Source organism: Phycodurus eques, chromosome 7 (assembly GCF_024500275.1).
Source record: "Phycodurus eques isolate BA_2022a chromosome 7, UOR_Pequ_1.1, whole genome shotgun sequence".
In the NCBI taxonomy this organism is placed as follows: Eukaryota; Metazoa; Chordata; class Actinopteri; order Syngnathiformes; family Syngnathidae; genus Phycodurus; species Phycodurus eques.
Genome location: NC_084531.1, coordinates 3,501,436 through 3,515,667, shown reverse-complemented (window position 1 = coordinate 3,515,667; position 14,232 = coordinate 3,501,436). Strand labels below are relative to the sequence as shown.

Here is a 14,232-nt window from a genome sequence, read left to right as displayed (position 1 = left end):
ATGAATTCAAACCTAATTAATTAACAATGTCCTTTATTTCTCATTGGCAGCAGCGTGTAAGTCCAGTGACTTGAGGCTGTGGTTACAATTGGGAAATAAAACATGAGAAATAACTTTGTCAAATCCGGCCTCGTCTGTGTGGAGTTTGCATGTTCTCCCCGTGACACGTTTCTTTCAATTGTACACGATAAACAGATGTCTGACATTTCACTCTTCAATATTTTGCTAAATTTGCTGTCTCGAAAATATTCAGGTTATGTGACACCGAAGTTGTTTCCCAGCGCAATTTTTGTCTTCTCTCCATCCGTGCAGCATCTTTGCGGTGACTGTGAGCTCCCAGGTGAGCGGAGGTGCGCAGGAAACCTTGTGCGCCGTCATCCAGGGCCCCACGGAGCTCGTCACGTTGACTGTCACCTTGGACATGGACTCTGGCAGCAGTGTCATCCTGGAGAAGGAAGTCAAACAGGACTTTTACCAGTGCACAAACTTTCAGGTCTGTCATCAACCCAAGTATATTTATTTACCTATCCAGCTATCCATTTATCCATCATTATGTACCAAATTATGTATCTGGCGCCATGAATGCAAAGCTATCAGTACGGCTCTTTGGCAAATAACTGCTCTGGACTGTGTCCCACCACAGCAAGTTGGTTTGCAACCAAACACGTGGACCAAAAAGCGCCCCTCACAAATTTTGGAAGCTATCTTTTGTTATGTAATAACAGCCCCATTTGCATTGTGAAAACAAGTGAACATATGCTTGTGAGTATAGAGTGATTTCATAGTTGACCCCGCAAAGTGGTTTGCTGTTACAACACAGGGCCTTTGCAATAAACATTTTTAATTAAAATTACATTTAAATTAAATTACAATCTATCTGTTGTCCTCTCTGTCTGACGTGTGTGATTTTTGGCGCCGTAGGTCCCAGCAGTGCGCACTAATACTGTGGCAACCATAAATGTCACTGTTAAAGGGAAGAGTGACTCCATGAACAAGAAGACCAAAATCCTCATTGTGCCCGCCGCTTTTATCCACATTATCCAGACTGATAAAACTGTCTACAAACCTGGACAGACCGGTAAGTATCACCACGATCAAAATATTCAGAGTTGAGAACTGTTTCGAGGTAGAATAGCTCGTTGCTGTATAACCAGCCCATCTCTACACTGTATAACAATACATTTACAATAGGAGTAATTCTGTAATAATTCTGAGCCAGAAGAGCCGATTGTAGCCTCATTTTATTAATTTATTATTATATAATTAATAAACTAGTTCACATTTATAATTATGTATAATAAGTAATAATTAATTCATATTAAAAATTTTAAATGTAAATAATTATTATTAATATTAATTAACCCTCTACTTGACTTGGAGGAAGGTGTAAGATATTAAACATATTATTCCATTTTATTCCAGGACTGTCAAAATTGACAGCGATGTGCAGTCTTTAAGACAAACACACCATAAACCACCAGGATATATTTAGCAATCAGAAACGTAGATCTCTTTTCATCGCAACTCCTGGATGTATATGTTTTCATATGAAATATATACTTGATATTTCGAACAGGTATGACGGACATATTTATTACTTTCACATCTGCGTAATGGCTCTCTAGGACAAACTATTTATTTGTCACTTTTGTTACTCAGCTTGTTTCATTTGTATTTTTGCTACTTACAGTGTACAATGGAGAACAGCCAACATAATTATGTTGCAGATTAAAAATCATGAAATGCATGGGATTTTCCTCAGATCGCGCTGAATAATTTGAATGCAATAATATACACTACAGTCTACTGTATGTGTATTTATTACATTCTCATGATAAATACATTGTGAAATGTGTTATGTAATACACTGGTCCATGTAATTATTGTGTTACTAGTCTGTGGTGAAAAAGGTTGGGGCCCATAGCTGTACAATATGTCTTTTCACAAGGCAGAAGACAGAATAATAGTTCCTTTGGCTCCTTTTTACTCTCATCCTCTATTCTAAACTTTGTTAGACAAATGTATTTTGCACGGTAATTTTGTCTTTGAGAACCATGTTTTGAGGCATAACACGGAGAAAAATGTCCTCTTTCCTTTTTGCTTTAATCTGATATTTTACCTTTATGTCATGTATTTAAAGCAATGCTTGAAGACTTTTTTATTAATTTCCTACATTCCTGTACAGTGCAATTCCGAATCGTTTCCATGGATTCCGGTTTCATCCCTGTGGACCGGATGGTAAGTTTTCAACTAGTTTTTGTCTTTCAAGGGGTTGTTAAACTGAATGCAAAGGTGAACTTTGTCTGTGGTGATTTCTGGTAAATGTGAAGTACAAACCTCTGTTTTTGCTTTGGACAGTGGGATGTGAAAGGAGGGCTCTTTGTTGGTTTTTGAAGCCAGCGTGGGTGTGATGCGCTGTGTGGAGTAGTGTGATAAACATGCTGTCAGTTCATTTGCCTCACATTGCATCTGACCCAAACATCTGAATCAATACAGGCTCAAGGCCTTTTCCATTAGCGAGGAGACAATCTGCCGTGCATGATGAACATCTGACAAAAGGAATTAAGAGTACTGCACCAACTTTGGGTTTTTCTCTTTACCTTTTGCCCCATGGTGTATAGCGGTTTACCTACCAGATCAGTCTTTTGCTTTTATTTGAATGGAAAAACAGCCAGCTAGAAACCAGGGTGTTGTTTTTTGATAGTATGAATCCCTTATCTACTCCTCCAAGGCCAAACGTAAAACTCAAACATGTTTGATGGAAAAAAATGTGAAGCTCTAATTCTGCTATTTCTCAAAATAAATAAATAATAAAAAATTAAAAACATTCTCGGCACCATTGCTCATTAAATTCAAACCCAATCTGAGAACAAAATGTGCAGAACAGTATGCACTGGAACTTTTCTCAGCCTTGACATTTCCTCTGAACCATGATTTATTTACACGTTATATAGAGATTCCTATGATATTTTGTACCGTCAAGTCCTCAGTTCCTTCTTTGGCATTTTGGCTCATTGACACCATCATATTTCCACACAATTTGTGAGGTGAAAGAACAACAAATGAGAACACATGTCAATCTATATTTACCTACCAATAAATACACTGTTTTCCAATTTATTAGGAATCTGGTGTTATGTTCATTTCCCAAAATAATCAATACTGTTTTTCTGTCCAAGTTTTAGGCTATAAAAAAACATAAAAAAATATATTTAATATATTATAAATCATCATATTTCTGTCATTACATTCATCAATTAAAATGAAAAAAAAATAAAAAGCTATTTCGGCCAAAAGCATCCTTGCCGATCAAATTATTTACATAGGAGCCCTTCTTTAATATCACCTTAACAACGCTCTTATACACTGCAATAATAAGTCCAGAGCCACCAGCAGCTTCAAATACCCGTTTGCTGCTCATCAATGGTTTTTGAGCAGCTGCTTTCCTAATACAATGCATTGGCCGAACAGAACTTAATATGGACAAGCCTGTTTGGTTGCTGAATCACACACAAATTTAACAGTAGGCCCTAAAGTGATTTTTTTTTGTTCCAGTGTTTTCACCACTAACACACAACAATGTTGCTGGTGCTTAAACTACTGTAGGTAGCGACTGCACTAACTGGCTAGTTATAGTGTACGTATGGTATTTTCTGCCAGAGTGACATGTTAATCTCGTCTCGAGAATTTGGAATGTTCATCCCTGCTGGCTAAGTAAAATAAAACGGCTTAAGCTGCAAGCATGTACTGGCTCATTGTAGCCGCAAGGTGGAAAGATTACTTTGGAAATGTAGTTGGTAACAATTACAAGTTACTCTGCTGAAAATGTCAAAAAACAAAATCACAGACAAACTAATGGATTGCACCGTCCAGGTCCATCCATCCATTCTCGTAACTGCTTATCCTCACCAGGTGTGCTTTTAGTAATTTACAATGCTGTGGCCAGTAAGTTACTATAAACCTGATGACACTCCTTCGTGACAACAGTGTTAAGTTAATGTTTTGCTTCATCGTGGTGCTGATGAGTTAGATGAGGTAAACAGGAGCTCTTTTGATTTCAGAAAAAGTAGGCCAGGTAATGCTTATTTTAGCATCACTTAACATCCAGCAAAGCTGACCGGGATGTTGCACACAACCCGCAGCCAGGGTTTTATGAAAAAAAGCACAACATGCATGTAACGCGAGAGTGAAATAAGACACACATTTAATTAACTCTGGGTAACATCAACACGAATGATCAATGTTGTGGTTATAACTGTAGAATTTACAGTAATGTCTGAAGATGTAGTGACATATTTCACCAGCAACTAATGAGTTTGATTTTTGTTTTTGTTCTTTTTCAGTACACAGTGGTGGAGCTTCAGGTAAGAAGCACATTTTGAGCCACACCAACACATTCTGTTCGCTTGAGTGGTTATTGGGAGCCACAGCAAAAGGGGGATTTTGTTGCGTTTGAAACCTGATATAATGGGTGTGTTTCCTCAAGGGGGATTTCACTGAATCACGGGTATGAATCTCCAGGAGAATCTTGCTCTACTCACTCACACAATTAGCGATTTAACACAGCATACGGTGGAAACAGTTTTTTATTCAATCAGCTATTAGACAAAGCTGGACATTGTCACCAATCATGTGCTACAGAAAGTAAACTATAACATTGTCCCTCTTCAGGTTGTTTGGTGATTGTGACGATTCTACCCCAAACGAGACCACTACAGGGCCAATAAGCAGACTTCTGTCTTCTGTTTTCATGTAGGATCCCAATTCCAATCGAATTGCTCAGTGGTTGGATAGATTTGTTGCCGCTGGAATCCTTGATCTTTCCCATGCCATGATTCCAGAGGCAGCACAAGGAACCTATGTAATCACTGCCACCACAGACAAAGGAGAGAAAATCTCCCACAGCTTTGACATCAAGGAATATGGTCTGCTATAGTTGCTATGCAATTGTTGTGCTCGACTGTATTAATTTAAGGTTCCTTTTTTGATAATGTTTCTTTATTTTGATTTTTCCTTTAGTTTTGCCCAAATTTGAGGTAACTGTCCACCTCCCGAGTGTGATTACAATCCTGGACCAGCAGGTCACGCTGAAGATTTGTGGAAAGTGAGTGTTTTAGTGTGACTTTGCCTCTTCGTCGTCGCTTTCTGTCAGGCAGGAAAGCTACAGGGAGATTTTGGAACTTTTAGGTTGTGAAAAAATGTTGGTCTGAAAATCATGTTAATGTAATAAGAATTTAATGTAATGCCATGCTCTTCAGATTCATCAATGATACGTCTTATAGTATGTGTATAACCAATGTAGTGCACGCATTTTGTTGTAGTCAGTCTCATATTTCATGTTTTGCTTGCTTTATCACCTGTTTTTGGTGGAATTTTCATCATTGATGTTAGTTATAATAAGATAAAAATGTCTGTATGAAATTAACTTGTGCTTCTCCCTGCAGATACACTTATGGAAAACCAGTTGTTGGCTCAGTCAAGGCGGTGTTTTGTCGGAATGCTTTTCACTTTTACTGGCGTGCCATATTACGGAAAGACCTCTGCAAGACATATAAACTGAGAGTGAGTAGTTGACATAATACTGTTAACTGTTGCTTCATGTAAATCCATGAACCTTTTGAGTCTAAAAGTGACACTCTTCTAGACCGATCGCAGTGGTTGTGCTACACAAATGGTGAGCATGGCAGACTTCGCCCTCAACAAGAACATCTATGACGATAGGTTTGTGGCGGATGCCGAATTGGAGGAGCATGGCACAGGTAAGCTCGTGGAATGTTTTACTTACCATAATGTTCATTCTATGTCTCGATGCCTTGGCGTAATCTATTATCATATTTCCCGTTTAGGGGTGATACTGAAGGGTACAGCGCAGGCAAGCTTCAGTGCCCTTATCAGAACAGTCACTTTTGAAGATGTACCTGAAGCATACAAGCCTGGCATCCCATTTGAGGGAAAGGTAGTCACTTTTTTAAGCGTTATGAAAGCCAGTATAAAACCATGTCAATCCAATGATCAAAGGGATAAATTGCACTTAATTGTGGTTAAAGTACAATAAAGTCCAGAAGTATTTGCACAGAGTTTTAGATTGTTACACCACCGTAATAGATTTGAATGACAGTAATTATGATGTAATTGAAGTGTAGCCTTTAAGCTTTAATTTGAAAGGTTTTACTCAGTTGGCTTCACTTGATGCTGCTAGTTTGTCGGCATTGCTTTTGTTTTCAGGACACAAAAAGTTGATTTTGACTTTCCCCTCTGGGGTTCAATCAAGGATGAAATGTTAAAAGCACAGGTTGAGATTTGGCAGCTGACTTAGCTACTGAAAAATCCGAATTTATGAACCATCAAAATGTCTTAAGTTTCACATGAGCTGATCATTAAAAAAACAAAAACAAAAAAATCAGAAAACAGATCTCAATCCAATAGAACATCCTTGTTACTTGTCTAACAAAAAGTGAAGGTGACTTCAATGTTCAGGCGAAGCATCTCCAGGTAGGAAAGTCAGAATACGTCCATCGTCTCCAGTTTTTTGTTTTTGGTTAAAGTATTAAATATTTACAATTGCATCCAAATACTTTTGCTTCGCTGAAAATAGATGTACATTCTGCAATTCGGAAATGATAAATAACATATATTCTTTAGAAATCTCTAAAAGGTGAAAATCTAAACTTCAATTACATCCTAATTGTTTAAAATCTATTGTGGAACTGTCTTTTTGTAATTTTAGGAGATGATTGTGTCCATTATTGTGATGTATTAGTGCTACTGAAATGCTTGGCTGTTTTAGTTTTACATACAGTATTTACATAGAGGTGACGGAGCAACATCTTGTTTTAATTTTACAATAATGTTGGGATTCTCTTGAGGAGCTAGTAGATCAAACAAAGGAGGTCAAGATGGTGGCGCGCTAGTTGTCGCTTTTTGGAGTAACTTATCACGGTCTCCTCATGTTCAGGAGCCGGGATGCCTCTCAAGTCTCCAAAGTATTAACGAGGCCCAACCATACTTCACCACATCACTTATATAAGCTTGCTGACATGCACGATGTTGACATATTTCATTTTGTAGGGTATTGAATTGACTTTTTTAAGGTTAACGAATGTTTGTCCACTGGGAGAACGCATAAAATGTTGAACTAAACATTTTGTCCTCATTCATCTTGTTTGCAGGTCAAAATGACTGGTCCAGACAGAAAACCTGTGGCCAATGAGCCTGTCTACTTAATCGCCCCAGACTCAATTACCTTAACACTCACCACAAACACAGACGGCGTGGCCTCGTTTTCACTGGACACCAGCAACTGGGGGGACTATGTCAATCTTCAGGTTTGTGACTCCTCTGTTTTAGGCAACTGTGGTACATACTGAAGAAATAAAAACATTTTTTTAACCGACATAGTCACAGGCTAAATATGCCAAGCTCAACAGTATCAAAATATGTCATCATAAACTCTGTCTGATGCTAGTGATGTTAGCAGCTGTTAGCGGCTAACAACACAAAAGGCTAGTCCAGAGACCACCAATGTAGCTCTGGTTGGTATGGTAATGCAAGGCTCCTCATTCATTAAAATGCCTTCGCAGCTATTATTTTAAGGTGAAATTACTACTTATCAGTGTTTTTATAGGAAAACATTCGTTGAAGCACCAAATGTATACCATGGAAATAACAGGAAGATTGTTCTCTTTGATGTGACACTTTCTTGAAAACAAAATGCAGCTATAAATAACCGATACCGTCTTGATTCATTACGAAAACTTTGCAACTGAAATATATTTTGTAACTATACAGCAGACGCAGCAATGATTCCTTTTCCTGGTCTTGTTGCATGGTTTCCTGGCCACTTGTTAGGCAGAATTTAGGGAACACAATCATATTACCACAAAGCCCAACAGGAAAAGAGGCAGAAACAGGAAGTCAGACAAACACACTCAGGAAATTACTCCAAGAACAACATGAGGAATATGAGATGATGACGTATGTTTAAAAATAAAATATATTTGAAAGAAAGAAGTATATCAGAAGTATCTAAGTCAACTTGGCCGAACCTAAATTCAAGTCGCTACTGTTGCGTTAACGCTTCCTCTCATGAATTTCACTATTGTTTTGTTTTGGTGTTAACAGGCCAAGTCCAAACTGGTTGAAGATGATGAGCCATATGTTCCAGGTATTCGGAAACCAGAGTACGGGACAGCTTTCCACAATGTTTCTCCCTTCTACTCCAAGAGTAGTAGCTTTTTGAAGCTCATGCAGGTCAGCGGGACGATCTCCTGCGACAAAAATGCCGCAGTAAGAGCCAAGTACATCATCCAGGGAGAGGAGCTCAAGAAGGGACAGGAGACCCTTGACTTTTTCTATTTGGTGAGTCCAGTTACTGTCAGTATTGGCACTCTAACTCACTCTAACTTGAAATTTTGTAGAAATGTGTACACTGAATATACAAGTTCCAAATGTCTGTGTGGGAAAACTCACACTTGACTTCTTATTGTGTGTGTACTTCTAAGGTGATGTCCAAAGGTGCAATCATGCAGCACGGTCATCTCCAAGTGGCTGTTCGCCTGGGTACAGGTAATCTAATTTGACAGTCACTTTTTTTTCTTTTTCCTACCTGCTTGGATTGTTACTGGGTATGCTGGATTCTTCGCACATTCTAACGATGTGGTAGTTTAATCAATGACTCTCAATCCGGGGTGGCCAAACATTTTTTTCACCGAGGGCCACCTGGAAACTATTAAGACTTCCAAAAGCAATCCATCAACCAATTATGTATTGTTTTTACATACATTCTAGTTAGTTTGAAACATCACAGCATTCTGCTGAAGGTGACAAGGTGAATAGTTGAGTATTTTTCAGGATTTTGGGGTGGCCCGCAACATTGAACCATAACAAGAGCAATCTGTAGGAGGCTGAATTTTTCAAAGCAGTTACTTAAGGATCATTAATGTGAAACGTACACAAATAGGACCTTGACACAGAGAAGAAAATAGAGCAAATGATCTGAAACATAATTATCCTTTCTTAACCATTATTAAGAGTAATTTTGTTATTATTATTTTAGTTGTAAATAGTTCATAGATTTGCTTGGTTTTAGTCTAGTGGTTGATGTTGTTTACTTACCAGTCAAACATGCTCTCTAATCTGATTTCCTTGGGCTCTATTTTCGTGACCGGCATAAATCCAGTCGGGCGGGCGCCATAAATCTAGACAGAGGCAGGTTAGACTGGGTTTTCGCAATTTTGCAGATGTGTCCAAGTTGACGTATTTAAAAAAAGGGTCGGTCTGCACCGTTGTGGGAGTCAACGCAGTTGACTTCATTCCACTTAAATATGGCGCACTCACAGCCTTGCCTGGAGACATCACCGTGCGGAAGAGAACGCAGCGATCCGTGCGTGAGTGGAGTGTTGTCACTGCTCTTGGCGGGTGCGGCAACAGAGAACCTGACCGGGTACCCTTTAAATTAAATCTACATACTGAGCTGATAAATGCCGACAACTTAAATATGTTCGTGGACCCCCAAACGTTTGCATGTCCCCCCCTCCTCATAGCTGCGTGCCGGACAGTGGAATGATTTAAAAAATATATAATAATCATGTTAATGATAATAATTAACAATAATTATAATGATGCGTTCAATGAATTGATTTCTACAATGATTCAGAGGGTTTGATGCCCGCTGTTTACATATTTATGAATGGAATACATCTGACATCCACCACACATGTCTGCGGACCTAAGAATCTTTCTGCTTCTGCCTCAACCAAATTCAACAAAATCGCGTTTCACCAGCGGTCTACTTGGTGCCAAAAATTAGATGTGGCCCCAGCCGACGTTAGTTGAGATCCACTTTCTACCACTAAATTGCCACATGTGCCTGGCGCATGTCAAAGGACACATCCTCGTTGCGCGAGTACGCTCAGCTTTGCGCAGACCGGTCTGCCAAATTGGCAAATGGGCACAGAGAGTCTTGGAATTGCACGAAAATAAAGATATGCCACTTTTTGTGCTGCGTCGCAGATGCGCCAACTCTGTAAATGGAGACTATTATGTGAAAACCATTAAGAGTAACCCTTTTTTATTGCTTGAAACATTTTAGTTACATTCTACAACATTTCCCATTTTGTTCTTACGTCTGTCAGTGAACAAAGGAGAGTTGTCCATATCCCTCCATGAAGTGATCAACCTGGCGCCGTTTGCACAGGTTGTAGTTTACACTGTGTTGCCTGGTGGCGAGGCTGTGGCAGACAGCCAGGATTTCCCCATCCAGCTCTGTCTCAAGAACAAGGTTGTACATGGTGTTATTTTTAAATACACAAAAAACAAATGATAAATACTTGAGTTTGAATGGAATTAAGATCTTTTGAAAACTGGATTTATCGCCACTGACCCACTGTTGTCCTCTGTACAGGTTTCTCTTAAGTTCTCGTCCTTCCAAGAGCTTCCATCAGAGAAGACCACATTGAAACTCCAGGCTCAGCCAGGCTCTTTGTGCTCTGTGAGAGCCATTGACCAAAGCATCCTACTGCTGAAGTCAGAGAGGGAACTCACTGTTGACTATGTAAGATCCCTTCAACTTCATCACGTCTCACCCCCTGTATATACATTCATTTCTACAACACTGACTTTATTGATGGTGACACAGCAATCAAGTCACTTCACATCAGGAAGGTTCAGGGCTCAAATCTGTTGGCTTGGGCCTTTCTATGTGGAATTTACATGCGTCCCTCCGCCTGTGGGGGTTCTGGTTCGACACGCCGGCTTGGTCCCACTGTCTAAAAACATTACACCCATACTATGTATCGATGCGCAGCGACGTAAGATTACTGGCTAGATTACTAGAAGGCACGCTTAGTTACTGTCGTCCTTACTGTTTTTCATTTGCTTGTTTTATATTTATAGTATGATGATTTTTTTTCATCCAAATTACTGTATAATTAATGCATCATTACTGTAATTTACTGCATTTACAACTATTGTGTTGATGATAGACTATGGCACATTCTGACTTGCTTACAAATTCGGGTTACATTGTGAGAATGGAACTCTGTCGTAAACCAAGGCGCCCCCTGTATCTTATTTTCACTGAAGACAAGAAGACAAATTTTTAAAAAGCTAATTTTCCCTCACTGTGGTTAAGAGAAGAAAAAAAATCACTGGACACATTACTGTAGAAGCCTTTTGGATTAGAGATGAAATGTCTTCTTCAACCAAGTCCAGTTGTCAGCAGTTCATCTTTGGCAGATATACAAATTTTTTAAACAAATCTATTTCCAGACAAAACAGCATTCCCACATGCTGTAACGTGCTATGTAATCATGAAATGTAAAAATATTTTTCATTTATATCTCAAAGACAATTTTCTCTAGTCTTTTACACACAGTAAAGTATACACGGTATATTTGAATCCAAAAAGCTAGTTTATTTTTAGCCTTGTTGCGTGTCTTTCAACGTAATACTGTAAATATCTGACCGCCAATAAAGCTATTTAAAAAAAACTATTGTCGGGGGTGTGGGACAGACAACACGTAATGCGTTGATCAGACAACAAGACAAAAGTTGGTCTTTCACGATTGCACTTGCACATGTCAGACTACTGCAATAAAATTATTGCATTCCGTCTTTTACGATCACGGGGCTTTATCTTGTCAACTCAAACGTGATAGTAGACACTTGTTACCATGGCGACGACATTGCGAAGCGTGTATTATAAGAACAAAATGGGGAAAAACGTGTGGTGGTGGTCACCGGTGCTCGGGAGAGGACGTTCATTTAAGGCTTGCTTTAGGTATGTTCACGTACTTTTAATAGGATACGGCTCGCAAGCAGACAACAAAACATTTTGTAGACTAGCAAGCTAGTGCTAGCACTCACGGTTGTACGTAAACATGCCTTTGTTCTGTCGACTCAAGCTCTAAAGTTTTGGTGTGTGTGAAGTAACTGAATTACAATAAAGTAATTTAATTACAGTAAGTTAGCAACCATTATTTCTGTCACATTGTAATGTTGGTTTGACCTGACTGATTAGAATACATGATCTGACGAGAGAATACTTTGAAGATACTCAGTATACAGTACATAATTATATTCAGGAAATGAACAAGTCATTTAAATAGACACATTGCTCCATCTTGTGATCGGTTCGGTTATCGTTTTTTTAAACTCGCTGATCGGTGATCGGCCCCAAAAATCCTGATCGTGTAAAGACTAGTAAATATTATGCCAAGAAAAAATATTTTGACATATTGTCTATTCAGCAATACAGTACCATATCTTATTACATACAGTATAATACAGCCAGTCACAAGGACTCAAGCCACGTATGACAAAACTTTGCATTTCTCTGCTTAATGCGGTGGCTGTCTTCCCCCAAATTTTCAAAGTATTCAGTTTATCTTCAGAAATATGTTTGTTTGCCTTTCACTAACAAAGCACAAAGCTCTCTTTTAAAAATGGGATACGAGCTGTCAGGATGTTTTGTGCGCAAAACCACGGTGACGACCTGCCAGTTTGTCGTCCTCCTCCCTAATCAAGTGGCCAACTGGCCACCACTTACAGATACAAACAGCTGGCCACTTGAAATTACCACGAAGGAGGAGGGGGGAAAAAAACAAGACAATGTTTTGCAAATGTAGTTTTCTTTGCTTAAAATGTTAGTAAAACGTCAATGCTTGTGTAGTCTTCAAGTATTGACATGGATAAATTTGCTTGAATAAAATCACGATGGGTGAAATTTAACCATGTTTTGAGTTATCTTGTGAAGAATGCAGATATTTTGCATTGAGATATCAGTCTTTAAAACCAGATGTCCTTGGCATAAATCCCATTCTACAACTACAAATCTAACTTTAATTTTTAAAGTTTGGTGAGAGTTTTAATAGTATTGTGTTTAACTCTGTGTAGGTGTACAGTCAGCTCCCTCTGCAGAAGCTGGCAGGATACCCGTATGAGATTGAAGACTACGAGCCATATCCCTGCCTTCCTGAGCCAATCCGAGAGCCTCAACCTGAGCTGTTGGTGGCTCCAGAACCGCGGAGGAGCAAGCAGTCATTTTACTTTGGACCAACCAATCAGAAGAATGATGTCTACAACGTCTTTAAAGTAAGACTTGACCATCAAGTAGGCTACATTAAGTACTGACATTGACCTGCTTTTAACATTAGGGCATGTGCCTATCTCGCATGGAATTACTGTATAGTACAGGGCCCGTGGGCCACATGCGGCCTGCTCGCATTCTGTCCAGTCCACTGGCATGCATTAGTTTACAGGCAGATCTAACACAATCAACGCGGCCGATGCGGTTCTGCATCCCAGCAATGAGCCACCTGCTCAAAGCGGGGTCTATGTACAGTATATTTTCAAAGATTCAAGAAATTTTATTGTCATACCAACACACATTTACACGCTATGGCACAACAATTTGATTGGGGATGACCACTTCACCACCCGAGCCATTTTAAGATATTAAGTTAATATGACACATCAGGTTACCATATTGGTGTGACCCTCTACAAGATCCAGTTTCTCCCTTGGCACCCTGGGAATATGAAATGCCCACGGTGCCAACTGTGACACACCAGATTCATTGGTTTATCGATAAGGGATTTTGTTAAACAAAGATGTTTTGAAAAAATTAACATTTTGAACTTTGGAGAATGTGCATTTGTGTTCCAACGCGACCGTTCCCCAGGGCACAAAATAAGGTGCATCAAGGCATGCTTCGATGAGATGAATGTTTTGTGACTTGACAAATATTTCTCTCTTTTCCAGGAAATTGGAGTCAAGCTTGTGACAAATTCTGATGTGAAGAAACCCTTTGACTGCCGACGACCAAAATTTGAGTATTACTTTGATGGTATGTTTGCTATAGACAGTAATCCCCAGCTATATCACGATGTTGCGACACTAGCTGCTCGCGGATTTCACACTGGAACACGTTTATCTTTGTTCACGCATTCCACTGCTTATAGCAAGGCATCCGAAGCCGACAATGTATTGTTTTCATTGAATTGTATTCTTTGGAAGAGCTGGAAATGCTCTGCTTTGCTGGGAAAGGGGACAGAGTTTCATTCCTTCCACTGTGGAAATACAGCACACTGAAGAGTCACTGTAACATAGCACCTCAGTACGCCAAAGCGCATAGTACCCCTTGCAGAAAACGGGGAATTGCTGTATTTGTATTTACTACTGATATTGTTCTCTATTTATTCAAATGTAGTGACAATGACTGTGATCTGACAG

At 39.3% G+C, this 14,232-nt stretch overlaps 1 protein-coding gene across 1 annotated transcript in view; it reads left to right on the top strand.

Moving 5' to 3' along the window:
* The first annotated feature begins 925 nt into the window (after positions 1-925).
* The window catches only part of LOC133405100 (alpha-2-macroglobulin-like protein 1), a 31,631-nt gene continuing 18,324 nt past the window's right edge, over positions 926-14,232 (top strand). The window contains exons 1-15 of the mRNA XM_061681756.1: positions 926-1,078; positions 2,186-2,238; positions 4,344-4,364; positions 4,757-4,925; positions 5,020-5,104; positions 5,445-5,562; positions 5,645-5,759; positions 5,847-5,956; positions 7,170-7,325; positions 8,122-8,358; positions 8,502-8,565; positions 10,134-10,279; positions 10,403-10,552; positions 12,895-13,092; positions 13,762-13,846. Of these exons, the coding sequence (XP_061537740.1) occupies positions 988-1,078; positions 2,186-2,238; positions 4,344-4,364; positions 4,757-4,925; positions 5,020-5,104; positions 5,445-5,562; positions 5,645-5,759; positions 5,847-5,956; positions 7,170-7,325; positions 8,122-8,358; positions 8,502-8,565; positions 10,134-10,279; positions 10,403-10,552; positions 12,895-13,092; positions 13,762-13,846 (1,798 nt within the window). The 5' untranslated portion in view covers positions 926-987. The remainder of the gene's footprint in view (positions 1,079-2,185; positions 2,239-4,343; positions 4,365-4,756; positions 4,926-5,019; positions 5,105-5,444; positions 5,563-5,644; positions 5,760-5,846; positions 5,957-7,169; positions 7,326-8,121; positions 8,359-8,501; positions 8,566-10,133; positions 10,280-10,402; positions 10,553-12,894; positions 13,093-13,761; positions 13,847-14,232) is intronic.